The sequence below is a fragment of the Mobula hypostoma genome, chromosome 18, assembly GCF_963921235.1.
Source record: "Mobula hypostoma chromosome 18, sMobHyp1.1, whole genome shotgun sequence".
In the NCBI taxonomy this organism is placed as follows: Eukaryota; Metazoa; Chordata; class Chondrichthyes; order Myliobatiformes; family Myliobatidae; genus Mobula; species Mobula hypostoma.
The window spans coordinates 45,995,780-46,013,017 of record NC_086114.1 but is presented as its reverse complement, the minus strand read 5'-3'; the positions used below and the strand labels follow the sequence as shown (position 1 = coordinate 46,013,017).

Here is a 17,238-nt window from a genome sequence, read left to right as displayed (position 1 = left end):
TTGCCCATTCCTCAATTCCACCCAAACAGCCTCCCTAGACGAGTTCTGACAATACATGGCAATTAATTTTTGCTTCTTTTTAAAAAATAAATAAACAGACCTAGTGGGAAACAGCAAAGAGCCACAATGAGTATTCCAAAACCTGCTCCACTGCCCTGGAAGTAATGCAGGGTGCTGACTTCAACACACGGTTCCATATCACTGTCAGTTATCTGCTTTGGTTGAACACATGGGTCACCTGCCAACAGACAGTAAAAACTGAATTAGCATGGAATTATTGACAAAGCATTTTTATGCTCTTTGGAAATGCCTTCTTTTAATTCATGCTAACATGCAAAACATAATTGCACAAACGCTGTCTTCAAACGTCAAAGTAAAATAGTATAGTGCAAAGGTGGTGATCGTATGGCATGTGTCCAAAATGGCTTGTGGAAAAGTTTTGTTGACCCATGTCATCCTCAACTCTTTATACCCTACCCATAATAAAAAAGGTACATGATGATGATCAATGCTGCCAAATGAATCGACAGATGATTTTTGCAACCCAAAAGCAGTGAGATATTTTCACAAAAAACATCTCACAAAGGCTTGACTCCAGCTAAATGGTGGTGAGAACATGTGATGTTGGATAATATGCTTTGAGATCCTTGCATTAGTGTTTGGATAGTAAATGACCGAGTCAGTTGGCATTTGACTTCATTCTGTTTGTATATTTTCTTCTTTCATATGTGAGTGAAGACTGTATATTCAGTGATTATAATGGTAAATATTGTATGTTATTTAATTGCCCCATGAATATTTATTTTTCAATTGCCTTTTTAAAATAGATTTTCTACTTTTGTACAGGTTTATTACTTTTATTAATAGTAAAACAATGATTAAAACTTAAATAAGCAAGAGGACTCATCCTTTACCTTCATCAATAGTATGCAAGGAAAGTTTTTACAAGATTATTGCCAATTTGGGCACAAGCTCTTGAAAAGGTGCGCCAGCCCTGAATAGTGCAATCAATTCACACTTCCCAGTAATTCAACCCGGTGCTCATTCAGTTCCGGCTTTTTCTCCTTCAAGGATTTTTACAATTAGTAACATTTCTGCCTTTGACTACCTGGGTCCTGAGCTCCAGAATTTCCTGCCCAAATCTTTTGTCCTCCTTGAGGTAGTTAGCAGAGTTGCTATCTAACACCTCCTGTGAAGCAGGTTTGATCCCAAACTCAGGTGGTTTTGTATGGAATTTGCACATCATCTCTGTTTCCTCTGGGTGCTCCAGTTCCCTCTCACATCCCAAAGGCAAGCAGATTGGTAGAATTGGAATCAGAATCAGATTTATTCTCGCTGACCTATGACGTGAACTTTGTTGTTAGGCAGCAACAGTACAGTGTAAAAACCTAGCAGAGGAAAGTCCACAGCGATCAGATCTCTGGCTCTGAGTCTGACTCTGTGACTTGGAGGGGAAGTGGGGAGAAGAGGTGAACTGTAGACGTCAGGGATTCATTAGTTAGGGAAACAGAAAGGGGGTTCTGTGGACGAGAATGAGACATTGGCAACCTTAATGTTGGGAATTATTTCAAGTGGAGTAGAATATAAAAGGAGATAATGGTGAGGGTTTATAAGACACTAGTTAGACCGCACTTGGAGTATTGTCAATGTATTGGGTCCCATATCTCAGAAAGATGTGTTGTCATTGGAGAAAATCCAGACGAGGTTCACAAGGATGATTCTGGGAATGAAGGGGTTAACATATGAGGAGTGTTTGGCAGCTTTGGGTCTGTACTCACTGGAATTTAGAAGAATGCATGGGGATCTCACTGAAACCTACCGAATGTTGAAAGGACTAGATAAGGTGGATGCGAAAAGGATGTTTCCTATGGTGGGGGTATCTAGAACCAAAGGGCACAGCCTCAAAATCGAGGGGTGAGCTTTTAGAACAAAGGTAAGAAGGACTGTTTTTTTTTAATCACAGAGTGGTGAATCCATAAAATGCTCTGCCACAGATAGCGGTGGAGGCCATGTCCATGGGTATATTTAAAGTGGAAGTTGATAGTTTCCTGGTTGGTCAGAGCATCAAAGGATATGGCAAGAAGGCAGGTGTATGTAAATGAGTGGGATCTGGGATCAACCATGATGGAATGGTAGAGTAGACTTGATGGGTTGAGTGGCCTAATTCTGCTCCTATGTCTTATGGTCTTGTGGATTGGCAGCTCAATATTCTGGAGTTCCATTATTTTAGAAGCAACAGAGGATGAGTGATTAAAGGAGGAGGGGTGGCAATACTAGTCAGGGAAAATGTTACGGCAATACTCAGTCAGGACAGACTGGAGGACTTATCCAGTGAGACATTATGGGTGGAACTGAGAAGTAAAAAAGGTATGAGCATGCTAATGGTGCTATATTGCAGACCACTCAATAGTCCGAGGGATTTAGAGGAATAAATTTGCAGAGAGATCGCAGAATGTCACAAGATACATAAGGTTGTTAAAGTAGGTGATTTTAATTTTCCACATATTGACTGGGACTCCCATACTGTAAAAGGACTAGATGGGATTGAGTTTGCCAAATGTGTTCAGGAAAGTTTCCTTAATCAGTACATAGAAGACCTAACAAGAGTGTGTGCAATAGCTGACCTGCTATGAATGAGACAGGACAGATGACAGAAGTTTGTGTAGGGGAACACTTTTCATCTAGTGATCACAATGCCATTAGTTTCAAGGTCTGGTCCATGGACTGAGATTCTAAATTGGAGAAAGGCCAATTTTGATGGTATCGGAAAAGATCTGGCAAGTGTGGATTGGGACAGGCTGTTTTCTGGCAAAAGTGTACTTGGTAAGTGGGAGGCTTTCAAAAGTGAAAATTTTGAGAGTACAAAGCTATATGTGCCTGTCAGAATAAAAAGTAAAGATAACAGGTGCAGGAACCTTGGCTTTAAAGAGATATTGGGGCTTTGGTTAAGAAATAAAAGAGGTGCATTGTAAGTATAGGCAGGTAGGAATAAATAAGGTGCTTATGGAGTACAAGAAATGCACGAGAACACTTAAGAAAGGAATCAGGAGTGTTAGAAAATGTATGCGGTTACCTTAGCAGACAAAGTGAAGGAGAATCCCAAGGGATTCTACAGATATATTCAGAGCAAATGGATTGCAAGGGACAAAATTGGTCCTCTAGAAGATCGGAATGGTAAGCGATGTGTGGAGCTAAAAGAGATGGAGGAGATCTTAAACTTTTTTTGCATCTGTATTTACTCAGGAAACAGACACTCAGTCTATAGAATGAAGGCAAAGCAGCATTGTCAACTTTATGGACCCTATACAGATTACAGGGGAGAAGGTGTCCTGATGCAAATTAAAATGGATAAATCATGTGGTGCATGCAAGCTCAATTCAAAGTTTAAGAGAAGTTTGGATAAGTACATGGTTGGTAGGGGTAAGGAGAACTATGGACCCAGTGCACGTCGATGAGAGTAGGCAGCTGAAATGGTTTGGCACAGACTGGATGGACTAAATGGTCTATTTCTGTGCGGTACTTTTCAATTATTTTATGAGCTTATACAAAAAAAACTCTATAAATTACAAAAATAGATAATAGTGCAAAGAAAGGAATAATGAGGCAGTGTTCATGGACCATTCATAAATCTGATGGAAAAGGGGAAGAAGCTGCTCTTACATCTTTGAGAATGGGACTTCAAGCAGCTGTTTCTCATCTCTGTGGCAGTAAGAAGAGGGCATGTCTTAGATGGTGAGGGTCCTTAATGATGAAAGTTGCCTTCTGAGGCACCATTTCTGGAAGATATTCACAATATTAGGAGGGTTGTGCCTGTGATGGAGCTGGCTGTCTCTACAACCCTCTACTGCCTCTTTATGGTCAATTAGAGGCTCCATACCAGGCTGTGAGTAGCCAGTCAGAATACTATCCACTGTACAGCTACAGAAATTTGGAAGTGTTTTTGGTGACAAACCTAATCTCTTCAAACTCCTAACAAAGTAGAGCCACAGGCACTCCTTCTTTTTGATTGCGTAAGCCAATTGGTGATGGCAAACAGCAGCTGGAATGCAGTAGAATTGGTGTCAATATGGGGACAACAGTCTACAGAGAAAATTAATGAGCTATCATGTACAAAAGAATACCTTCTATATGATAAGGAAAAATTATTTCCTTTTTTTTAAGGTTCTGCCTCAGATATTCATACAAAGGTAATATTCAAAGGATTCTAGGAATCCAGAAATAAAAGCAGGTACTACAGCATTTGTAGAGCGATAAACAGAGTTAATGTTTCAAATGTCATCAGTCTCTGTTGATCTTTCTGTGCCACCAAATTTTTGGCACAGTTCCAAAATTTCCCCACTTACTGTAAGTTTAATATCAAATTTTGTTTCAATCCTCTTTTCAAGCAGAAAGCAGTTTTAAGTTGTTCAAACAGTCATACAACCAGTAACCACTCCTCCTTTGCTCCTTTTGTCTTTTCTCATTTCTCCTGATCTAACTGGCCCCCATTGCCTTGTCCCTTTCCCATTCTCCACTTGCCCATCACCCACACACCTTCCACTGGTTACTATCCCCAAACCCCCCTGTATTCCATGGACTACCTTCCTCTGCTATTAGATACCACTAGATTCAACCCTTTGTCACTTCCACTTACCTCCCAGCTTCTGACACTGTTCCCACTCTCACCCCTCCACCATCTGCCTATCACCTCCTCACCTGGATCCACCTATCGCCTGCTACACCCCTTCCCCCACCTCCTTTTACTGGCTATCTCCTCTCTACCTTTCAGTCCAGATGAAAGGGCATGACCTGAGATACAGAAACATAGAAACATAGAAAACCTACTGCACAATATAGGCCCTTCGGCCCACAAAGTTGTGCCGAACATGTCCCTACCTTAGAAATTACTAGGCTTACCTATAGCCCTCTATTTTTCTAAGCTCCATGTACCTATCCAAAAGTTTCTTAGAAGACCCTATCGTATCCGCCTCCACCACCATTGCTGGCAGCCCATACCACGTACTCACCACTCTCTGAGTGAAAAACTTACCCCTGACATCTCCTCTGTACCTACTCCCCAGCGCCTTAAACCTGTGTCCTCTTGTGGCAACCATTTCAGCCCTGGGAAAATGCCTCTGACTATCCACACGATCAATGCCTCTCATCATCTATATACTATACATCTATATATATATATACTGTCCATTTTCCTCCACAGATACTGCCTGAGTTCCTCCATCACTTAGTGTGTCACTTCATATTGTTAAAATGGTCCGTTCCTGCTGTGTACTGTATCCAATGAACAGTTGGTTCTTAATAAGCAGGTCCAATTGCCAGTCTGTTTAGAGTAAGCTGACCTCAAACTATGAAGCACAAAGGACAGGAATATCCCAAAATCAGTCAGCACAAAGGACTAGATTCATCATCCAGGAACCGTGGCAGTACTGAGGCCAATTAGTACCTTTGTCACAGATGAGAACAAGCCGGAGTTACAAACCTCACACTGATGAATGGGTCAGAGATAAAACTCTCAGCTAACAGAGCGTGCTGTACTATTGGCAACCAGCCTGATACTAATATTTCTTACTACATTTTATGTGAGGATTCTCCAGAATTGCTCCAGAGGAGAAACAATTAGGCAGTTGATCGAAATTTTAATCAAAGTGGCAACAGCTAAGGAACATCTTAACAAGAGTACAGAGAAGTTTCTAAAAGTAATTGAAGAATTTAGGGTGTTGACTGTGATGCATCTGAAGTGCTTGAGCGAACAGTATGCCTGAGTCTTTGTACTTGTTATTGTTTCATAAAAAGGCAAGGTTGTATATTTGAACAAAGCAAAAGCAAATTTAACCACTTAAGGAAGGGATTCACAGCCTAGGATCCATGGACCCCCTGCTTAAAGGTATTGGCCCATGGCATTAAAAAGGTTGGGAACTCCTTATTTAAGGTGATGCTCAGAGCAAGAGTTTTGCTTTTAATTCTACTTGGGATCCTTTATAGTCCATTGCACTGCACAATTCAGTTTGGGTTTGTAAATATCTTGCAAATCATAACACCAAGCTGCTTACCTTCCCTCAAGTAGAATACGTCTTTCTGAATATCCCCAGACTGTGCAATTGTTGCCAGCAAAACATCTCTAAATGTCGTGTTCCAAATGGTTTTACGCTCCGTTTCTGTAAAAATGCTGAAAGAAAGAGAATGCTTGGAATGTTGATTCTCATTTACAGCATTCCCTTCCACAGAATTTTTAATTCACACTGACACATAACCTTTTATATTTTCACACACTATTATCAATCCCAAAAAAATTAGTCAGCACTTGCTAGTATGGTTTACTTGTAAGAAAAATGTCAAAACGTTCAGTATAAGTTAATCAAATAGGCTATGTTAACCAGTAGAACTGCACTAATGAGAAATTTAAGCTTCTTTCACCTCTTCCAGCTCCATTCTCATACCTTGTTCCTCGATGTCTGATTATAATCAGCGCATTTTAGATAGATGTGAAAGCCCTAGAGCGGGTGCAAGAAAGATTTAATAGAATGGTTCTTGGAAGAAAATAATTCTGTTCTAAGGTTAGAATAGCTAAGGAAGCAATAATTGTTCTCCTTGGAGAAAGGAAGAGAATTTGAAACAAGTGTATAAGAAGAGTGGTTCAAAGAGTAGAGGACAGAAATTTAACATTTTAAGGAAAATATACAGGGTGGATGTGAGGAAAATCCTTGTTTACACAGAGAGAAATTATGATCCAAATTCATTTTGTGGAGAGGACCACTAGAGATGCTGCAAATGCTGGAAATCCTGAGCAACGCACATACAAAATGCTGGAGAAACTCAGCAGGTCAGGCAGCATCTATTAAGGGGAGTAAACTGTTGACGTTTTAGCCTGAGGCCTGATGCTGATGAAGGATCTCGACCCAAAACGTTGACTGTTTATTCACCTCCATAGATGCTGCCTGACTTGCTGAGTTCCATCAGCATCTTGTGTGTGTTGTTGTGAAGAAGATCAAGCAGTACCTTCAAAGGAGAATTAGAGTGAATCTGAGAGGGAATAACTTGCGTGCCTACAGGGCAGCCAAATGGGACCAATGTGACTGTTCTGCCAGGAGCCACCCTGGACTTCAGGCACCATATGTCCATCACCTGTGCCACAACAATATGATTGATGGGTATGAAGAGTGATATTTCCATAATTTCTACTAACTGGCACACACAAAAATGTTCAAGCGAGCTGCAGCCAAAGCTGGAAACACGAGAGTCTGCAGATGCTAGTATCTGAAGTGGCTCACGAAACACAGGAGAAACTCATTTGGTCAGGCAGCACCTGTGGTGGGGGGGGGGGGGCGGGGGGATGGCCGGTTGACATTTTAGATTAAGATCCTCTATCTGGACTAGATGAAGGATCTCACGCCAAAATGTCAACTGCCAGTTTTCATTTGTAGATGGTGGCTGAACCATAGAGTTCTTCCAACATTTTGTGTGTTGCAGCCGGATGTTGCTCCCTAATTCAATCTGGACTCCTATATTAGAGCAATATAGTCACAATGGTAGAGTGAGAGAGGACTTCATAAAAAGATATAAAGAAAAATAACAAACTGAAGCATCCCATCAAAAGTGGTTGTGTATTATGTTTTCGCAGTACCCTTGATATTCAATGTCATTACCATTGCTAAATTTCCCACCATCAGCACCCTAGGGTCACCATTGACCAGAAACTCACTCAGATGAGCCACACTGCAAATCATGTCTTTGTAAATCATTTAGTAATCCTTCTGCCAAGCATGCAGCCAAAAGACAGCGAAGGACCTTAACTCACCCATTCTTGGTGTTCTCAAACCAAAATCTGTCCGCATCCCGTAAGTTCTCAAACTGCTTTCTGATGATGGCAGTGAAGAGTCGTGAAGAATTCTCACTGTTCTCCAGCATGCCTCCAACAAACATCTCCAGTTTGGATATGTCATAATTGTATAGTTCTGCTAATTGCTTAATGAGCTGGTTTACAGCAGAGATAAAACATCACTTACAATTAGGTTATCCAGAATATTTGAAAACTTTAAAGCATAAAAAAAACAAAAAAAAAACAAGGCACCAAGCGAAAGAGCTTTCTTTCAATAGAAACACGTTAATTACATCCAAAAGAAAGTGAATACAAGTCCCTTATCCAGAAGGCACTAGCTCAGAGGGTAAAAGTTCTGAAGATGTGCCCACCTGAATGATGTGCTTGAATTTTTGGACTGAAACTTGAATTCACAATCTTCTAATAGAGGCAAGAATGCTGATAACAAGATAAAGCCCCAGTGGAACATTAGCATCCTTTTAATAGAGTCATAATACAGAATAGCACAAAACAGCCCCTTTGGCCCGTCTAGTTCATGCTGAACTATTATTCTGCCTCGTCCCATCAACTTTGCACCTGGACCATACCCTCCATATCCCTCCCATCCATGTACTTATCCAACTTTTTCTTAAATGGTGAAATTGAACCCGCATCCAACACTTTGACTGGTAGCTCATTCCACGCTCTCACCACACTATAAGCGATGCAGTTCCCCTCTCATGACCCTCTTAAATATTTCATCTTTAATCCTTAACACTTGACCTCTAGTACTAGTCTCACCTAACCGCAGTGGAAATTTACCCTATCTATACCCCTCATAATTTTTGTATACCTCTTTCAGACCCCCCTCGTTCTCCTATGCTTCAGGGAATAAAGTCCTAAACTACTCAACCTTTCCCTATAAATTAGATCCTTGTAAATTTTCTCTGCACTCTTCAATCTTATCGATATTTTTCCTGTAGGTAGCTGACTAGAACTGCAAACAATAGCTCAAATTAAGCCTCACTGATGTCTTATACAACTTCAATATAACTTCCCAACACCTGTACTCAATACCTTGATTTATCAAGGCCAATGTGCTAAAAGCTCTCTTTACATACCTATCTACAGGTACAGGTCAGGTTAAACTCTAGAGTCCCTTTAAGGGAAATAAAGCAGTTAAAAACAAATCAAAAAGCATTGGTTATTGGTAGCAAGTTTTGATTTTATAAGTTATTATATTCCAAAGTCAAACACGTTACATTTGTAAATTGGTCCTTAAGCCTCATTTAAAGCACCTAATCTGACTAACCCTAGGAACCCATCATTGGTAAGAATGTGAAGAAGTTGGAGATGGTACGGATGGGTCTTTACCAGAATGACAGCAAAGACATGAATTAGGACGGTGGAGACTGTAGAAACCAAGATGGACCTTTGAAAGTGCCCAGTCTCACATTGGATTTAGATAGAGTAAACAAGTAGAAATTGTTTCCAGTGAGAGTTGGGTCAGTGATCATAAGAATCAAAGTATAAATTTCTACACTTATCATTAGGTTGGTGATCTCCAATATGCTGTCTGAAAAAAAAGGGTAGGAAAGGATTAGGTAGTAACTTGCGTGAAGTAACTGGATAAATAAAATGCAGAGCAATGGAGAAAGAACTCATTCAAATAGCTAGTGCAGATACAGTGGCCAAAAAAAGCTTACTTGTCTGAGAGGAACAAAAGAATAATGAGTTCATAATTTTTCAGGAGGCAAAATCTGGTGAATAACTATTATGTTAAAAGACAAATAACACTAGCATATGTATTTTTCTCTTGAGAATTATATTTTCCAACATACATTTTTAAACTTAGAGTATTTTTTCCCATTATTTCTCAAGATAGAAATAAGTAATTCTGGTTTCTAACCTCCGGATTCTCCCTGGAGAGCTCAGGGTTGATTTCTGTCCAATTTTTAACAGGCTCAAGATCAAGAGCCACCCGTACTTGGTTATAACTTGGGAGACCATTGTCTCGTCCCCGCTGGATGTCAAGGGCTACTGCATCTGATCGTGTGAACCTCATAGGTCCATACATAAAGTCTGTAATAGGTATATGGCATAGTCAGTAAGACAATATGTCAAATAAGTAATACAACAATTACAGAACACCAAAAAATATAGTTCTCATACCAATGCTGTAGTATCAAAAATTAGGCATTAGGCTAGAAATCACCACAAGACCATAGGACACAGAAGCACAATTAGGCCATTTAGCCCATCAGGTCTGTTCTGCCATTCCATCATGGCTGATTTATTATCCTTCTCAAACTGATTCTTGTGCCTTCTCCCTGTAACATTTGACACCCCATCATGATTTATTATCCTTCTTAAACCCATTCTCCCGCTTTCGCCCTGTAACTGTTGACATCCTTACTAATCAAGAAGCTATTAACCTCCACTTAGAATATACCCAATGATGTGGCCTCCACAACTGCCTGTGGGAACAAATTCCACAGATTCACCACCCTCCAGATAGAGAAATTCCTCCTCTTCTCTGTTCTAAAAAGATGCCGTTGCATTCTGAGCTTGTGATTTCTGGCCATAAACTCCTCCCCCATCGGAAACATCTTCTCTACGTCTACTCTAACTAGACCTTTCAATATTCAACGGGTTTCAATGAGATCTTCCCTCATTCTTATAAACAGCAGCGAGTACAAGCCCAGAGTTATCAAACACTCCTTATTTCTTAACCCTCTCATTTCTGGGATCGTCTCCAATGTCAGCACATCCATTCTCAGATAAGGGGACCAAAACTGCTCACAATACTCCAAGTGCAGCCTGACCAATGCTTTATAAAGCCTCAGAATTACATCCTTAATAACTTGGCATCAACGTTGCATGTTAAAGGAATGGTGGAAAGAATGGCCTTTCAGGGCTCATTGCTAAAATATTCCGCAACATGAATGAACTAAGATTACCCTGTACTGTAATAATGCATCCAGGTATCTATTGTATGATGCTGGCTTCACTGTGCACATTGTTGGTGTATCAGATATGGAAAGGAAGCCACAGACTTCATGGGACAAGAGATAAACACTGGATCTTGTGAATGATTTTCCAGTTAAATTATATTGTGTAGCATAAATAATATACTGTGTAATAAGATTTCTAGGCCAATAACATTAGAAAATAATATAAAATCATGAAGGGGACAGATGGGCTGAATGAGTCTTTATCTCAGGGATGGTGAATCAAGAACTAGATGGCATACTGTACTGTACAAAAATCTTAGGCACATATATTAGCTAGGGTGCCTAAGACTTTTTCATAGTACTATCGTAATTTTATGCATTGCACTGTACTGCTGCTGCAAATAAAGCGTATTTCATGAAAGATATGAGTAGTGATAAACCTGATTCTGTTATAGGTCTCAATTGTGGACTGAGAGTGGGAAGGGGGCAGGGAGAGGGGAATCGTTGGTGGGAAAAGAGGAAGGAAGAGGGGAGAGAGCGCATGCGCCTGTGTGTGGGTGCCTAAGACTTTTGCACAGTACTGTAGTATTAAGGGGAGTGGGGAAAGAGTTAATAGGAACTTGAGAGAAAAGTTTGTTGCTCAAAGGATTGTATGTATGTGGAAGAGCTGTCAGAGGAAGTGTCCTCATGATGGTTTTTGGTCTGAAACACTAATTGTTTATTCCTCCTGTAGATACTGCTTGACCCACTGAGTTCCACCAGCATTCTGTGTGTGTTACTGCCTTGAGGCAGGTACAATAACCTTTAAAAGGCTGTTAAGTAGGTAAATGGATAGGAAAAGTTTTGAAAGTTATGGGCCAAACATATGTAAACTAGCTTGGATGGACATCGGTCAGCATTGACCAGTTGAACTAATGGGCATGTTTCAGTTCTATATAAACTATGACGTAAAGGCTGGTAGAAACTACAATAAAATTAATCAATTAACTAATTAATTTATTTAGAGATACAGAGCAGAACAGGGCCGTCAAGTTCAATGAGCTGCACTGCCCAGCAACCCACAATACCTTTACGTCTTTGGAACGTGAGAGGAAAGGGGAGCACCCTGAGGAAACACAAGCATTCACAGGGAGCAAGTACAAATTAATATACAACATATGAGTACATAAGCATCCAAGCTGACAAAGGGTGCATAAGTAAGAAGGAAAGCCCCAGGGAAGAATGTTTTATCTACTAACACAGTCAGTTCATCCTCTGATACATGTGGTAAAATAATCACACACATTTGTCAGATCACATTAACTAAATTCACTGCTTGTTGTTATAGTGTTGCAACAATTGTTTTGATGATTCAATATAAACAATTTTAAATATTCTTTTCAAAAATTTGTCTTATTACTCACTATTTTATACACCCTGCACTGTTGTGTTGTAACACTTTTATCTATTTACGACTCACATTTTAATCAATCTGCCTTATTCAATATAGAATTTGTTTTGCATAATGCATTTCATTCGTATTACCCTGCTGGATAAGCAGCTTCACTCAGCGTTTTAGGAACAGATCTCAGAATGGACGATGAACCCATATACAGTATCTGACTATCTTTTTTGTTCTTTTTTCACTGCTTATTTAATCTAGATATTAAACAATTCTGATTCTGATTTTTAAAAAAGCAGCACTACCTCTTGGATCCCCTACCTACCTCAGTCACAGTCACGTCCTCTTGTCCTTGATACATTTGTTAACAGATGTAGTTAGATATGAGATACGTTAGAGGCATTTCAGCAACTCTCAGATAGGCACATGTATGACAGAAAAATGGAGGGCTATAGAGGAGAGAAGGGTGAGGTTGATCTTAGAGTAGGTTATAAGGTCTGCACAGCATCGTGGGCTGAAGGACCTGTACTGTGCTGAAGTGTTTTATGTCCTATGCTCTAAAACAAATTCAAGGGATAGATTTTCAGTCGTGAGTGGTTTTGAAATCATCACTTTGCCTCCAGATATGATGACAATCTGTCAGTTTAAATTGTATGCAAATAAACAGGATATGAATTAACTTCTCGGGTTCAACAGAGCATACTGATGCACTCAGTCCGTGTGTTCTGCTTCACTGAGTGGGGCACGGATATTATAACAATGGCAGTGTTTTACCTCTTAGGTCCGTCACTACGATATTGTCTTCTTCTTCAGCTTGCTGCGATGCCATTCCCAGAATCAGCTCATCTATGTCCTCTGCTTTCTTAAAATTCGGATTCTAAAACCACAAAATTAACAAAGGCAAAGTCAATTTGGTGGAAAATGTCCACCAGTTAACTAATAAAAATCATGTCACAAATAAACGTCTAATAATAGAGTATTGAAGGAATTAATATGTATTTTAATTTGCATACTGATAGAAAGCCTATCGCACTTTACATTTATGTCTCTGCTTTTGTGTGATCCTCTACAGAGTTCCTATAAAGGAAGGAGCCAATCATCCCTGTTCAGAGGTTCTAACACATGCAAAGCAACTTGTGCTTTCAAAATTCATTCCAGAGTCTTCTCGAGTTTCAATGACTATGCACAATGTGCTGTCTCAAATGTTCGATATATCCTGTGCTACTGAGAGGGAGTGATTATTTCAGCTATAATTTAAATTTTTTTAGAGGTACAGTTCGTACAATCCCTTCTGGCCCAGTGACCCCAGTTTCACCCATGTGACCAATTAACCCACTAACCCAGACATCTTTGGACTGTGGGTGTGAACTAGGGCACCCAGAGGAAACCCACACAGTCACGGGGAGAATGTACAAACTCCTTACAGACAGTGGCAGGAATTGAATCTGGTTCTCTGGTACTGCAGTAGCTTTATGCTAACTGTTACATGACCGTGCCATACAAATTTGTACAAAATTTTGTAAAGGGCCACAATAAATTGGTGAAAATTGTTAAAGATGGTACAAAATTAAGGTTGTAAGAGAAACTGTTATTTATCACATGGAGGGTAATGATTCGAATTGTCACAGAAACTTCAATTAATGCTCATTATAGATGCAGCACAGTCTGTAATGGTGATTTAGTGATGAATATTATTAGATGTTTTGTTTTCCATTATATAATAAAGCTATATTTTATTAAGTATGAAGTAGAAAGGAAATGACCATATCAGATCTCCTGCCATTACTTCCCACACCTGATTTATAATTCCATCAGGCCGGTCAATCACTTTGATAAAACTCATCATTTAATTTATTTTTTTCGCAAGGTGTGGCCATTATTATCGAAACTAGTATTTAGTGTCCATCCTTAAACACCCTTAGCGAGACAGCATGGTAGCGTAGTGGTGAGTGCAGTGCTTTACAGTGCCAACTCTAAAATTGGGGTTCAGTTCCTGCTGCTGTCTGTAAGAAGTTTGCATGTTCTTCCTGTCACCGCATGGGTCTCCTCCAGGACTCCAGTTGCCTCCCACATTCCAAAGATGTACAAGTTAGTGGCAGGCATATGATGTTGGCGGTGTTGACACATGCTGGATGCCCCCAGAACAGCTCAGATTGTGTCAATCGTTGATGCAAGTAATGCATTTCACTGTACCGCATGTTTCGATGTACATGTAGCAAAGCGCAATCTTAAAATTTTAATCTTAAGATTCAACCAGGTTGATGAGTCCAGAGGAGAGGTTCCCAACCTGGAGTCCACAGACACCTTGCTTAACGTTATTGGTCCATGGCATAAAATGTTTGGAACCAGGTCACATGTAGATCAAACTTAATGCAGGAAATGGATCTCTTTCTTTCAAGGGCATTACTCAGCTGTAAGGGTATTTTCAGGAATGTAGCAGTTTTTAATGCCACTTTTACATTAACACAAATATTTTAATTCTAACTTTTAAGCTCCTCATCTAAGAAGATTTGAACTTCTGTCTTCAAATAAATGGTGCGGCCCCTGGGTGTTGGATCAATAACTTAGCTATTACACCATCAACACAGAAAAAAAAGGATACGGACCATTTACTTTGGTCCGTGCTTGAGGAAGTTATTGCAAAAACAGGAACAGATAATCAGTCAACCATGACCAATATAACAGAGACTAAAGCAGCAATGATTGTGGGTAGATCTGGGTCATGTTGTTTTGTCTCCTTCCCCTCTGCCATCTGATTTCTGAATGGATTTTCAATCCATGAACAATACCTCGCTACTTTTTTGCAGTACTTATTTAATTTAACTATTTTTATATACCTTAATTCACAATTTTTATTATTATGTATTGCATTGTACTGTTGCCACAAAAACAACAAATTGCACGACATATACCAGTGATATTAAACCTGATTTTGAGATTCTTAACATATATTTAAAGCTAGTAGTTCACATATAATTTACTCAATCAAAGAAATCTCACACTTTTAACTCTGATGAAAAGCAGACATGAAAGCTGGGAATAATGTGTGTAATCAAGTGCCACTTGTTGTGGCTCACAGGTGGTTGGCTAGGCCATTTCAGTGGATGCTAAAAATCAAGGCCCAGAATCACACAGAGACGAGACTGGGCAAGGAATGTTCCTTTTCCTGAAGCATGTTACTGTATCAGCAGCACATTACCAGAATCTGAACCAGAATCAGAATCAGGTTTAACATCTGCGGCATATGTTGTGAAATTTGTTGCTTTGCAGCAGCTGTACATTGTAACGCATTGTAATACAAACTATAAATTAACATACATATAAAAATAAATTAAATAGTTAGCGCAAAAAGAGAGGGGAAAAATACTGAGAAAGTGTTCATGGGTTCATTGCCCAGTCAGAAATCTGATAGCAGAGGTGAAGAAGCTGTTCCTGAATCCATTACTCCAGAAGTTTCACAGTAACTCTGTATGGATCTCGTGGGTATGTACTTGGCCACTATTAAATTCACTTTCACAATCTGCCACAGTGCAGTCAGAAGCCTTGTCCTCCTAAATGCTCATTCAATCGTGTAATGATAATGCTGCCTTACCTCTCGACTCCAGAAGTTATTGCAGACACGAAGCGCTGGTTCTTCTCTGTTATAAACATTCTTCACCTTTCGAAAGTGGCATGTACTGTTCCTGGAGAATCAAATAGAAGCAAGTATTCTTACTGCTCGCAGCTTCAGAATTGCTTTTACATTTTTCTAATATCTGGTATTCTTATTAAAATATAACGTGTTTCCTTCTGGACCAGAGGTTCACAACCTGGGGTCCATGGATTCCTTGGTTAATGGTAGGAATCCATGGAATAAAAATGGGTTGGGAACCCCTGCACTAGACCAAGGATCTATGTAGCTATATTGTTGTCACCTTAATACCCATGTCACATGATAATACGGAATTTGTTTAGAACACAGACAAGAACAGTGAATCTGTGGAATCCATTGCCACCAAAGGCTATAGAAGACAGGTCATTGGGTATATTTAAAGTGGAGGTTGATAGGTTCTTGATTAGTAAGGGTGTCAAAGGTTATGGGGAGAAGGCAGAAGAATGGTGTTGAGAGGGAAATGAAGTCAGCAATGATCGAATCATGAAGCCAACTCAATGGGATGAATGGCCTGATTCTGCTCTTATGTCTTAATGTCTTATGATCTCAAAATATTAGGCTCATACAACTCAGTTCACAGATAATTAATTTTTTTTCTTTAAGCATGGTTATGCTTGTTCCTTAAGCAACCACAGCTGCCAAGAGAATTGAACTGAATATCCTGTTGGCTTGTTTTGGTAATGCTGCTTGAGGGGTAATTTTTGGTGTAGAATCTGGAGGAACAAAAAAAAACCATATACAGACAGACCTTTGCTGTGCCACTTCATCAGTAAGCTTGAAATTTAATTGAAGGTCACAAGGGATTGCAGATGCTAATCTGAGCAACACACAAAGGTGCTGGAGAAACTCAGCAGATCAGGCAGTATCTAAGAAGAGAAATGGACAGTTGGCATTTAACATTTAATGTCGACTGTCCATTTCCCTCCATTGATACTGCCTGATCTGATGACTTCATCCAGCCTCTTGCATGTTACTTTATATGAATTGATAACTAATATTTATATACCCTGTCCCTTGAACGGAGATTAAGCTAATAACTTCTGACTCAGATCTTCGTTAGTTGAACTGAGTTACCTTAAAAACTAAATAAATATCATAAAATAATATGCAGAGTGCAGGATTTTCTTTTAGATAAATTAAACAATTCCAGCAATATATCAGAAGTAGATCAGCCTGTCAGGCATGTATATTCAGGCACCTCCCAGTCTCCACCCAGCTAACAGGAATCACCTGCCACTTGTTTCTAACTCATCACCTGCAACCTATTTAAACTCAGTTCTCATCCACAGTCTTTGTTCACTCATTGAACCAGCAGCCCTTAATCAGTTATAGCTAGCCTACAGTTACCTTGTTGTCTGTTGTGTTTAGAATCTGTTCTCTTTTGTTTTGTGGCTTGTTATTTTTGCAGTCTATTGTTAAAGTTATCACTCTCTTCTAAATCATCTCTGCTGCCCTGCTT

At 39.6% G+C, this 17,238-nt stretch overlaps 1 protein-coding gene across 1 annotated transcript in view; it reads right to left on the bottom strand.

Annotated features, from left to right (window-relative positions):
* The window catches only part of LOC134358517 (dual oxidase 2-like), a 169,798-nt gene that overhangs the window by 88,588 nt on the left and 63,972 nt on the right, over nt 1-17,238 (bottom strand). Inside the window, exons 10-15 of the mRNA XM_063070823.1 lie at nt 15,720-15,810; nt 12,902-13,004; nt 9,702-9,874; nt 7,793-7,968; nt 6,048-6,163; nt 101-238 (exon numbers count right to left, since the gene is read on the bottom strand). Of these exons, the coding sequence (XP_062926893.1) occupies nt 101-238; nt 6,048-6,163; nt 7,793-7,968; nt 9,702-9,874; nt 12,902-13,004; nt 15,720-15,810 (797 nt within the window). The remainder of the gene's footprint in view (nt 1-100; nt 239-6,047; nt 6,164-7,792; nt 7,969-9,701; nt 9,875-12,901; nt 13,005-15,719; nt 15,811-17,238) is intronic.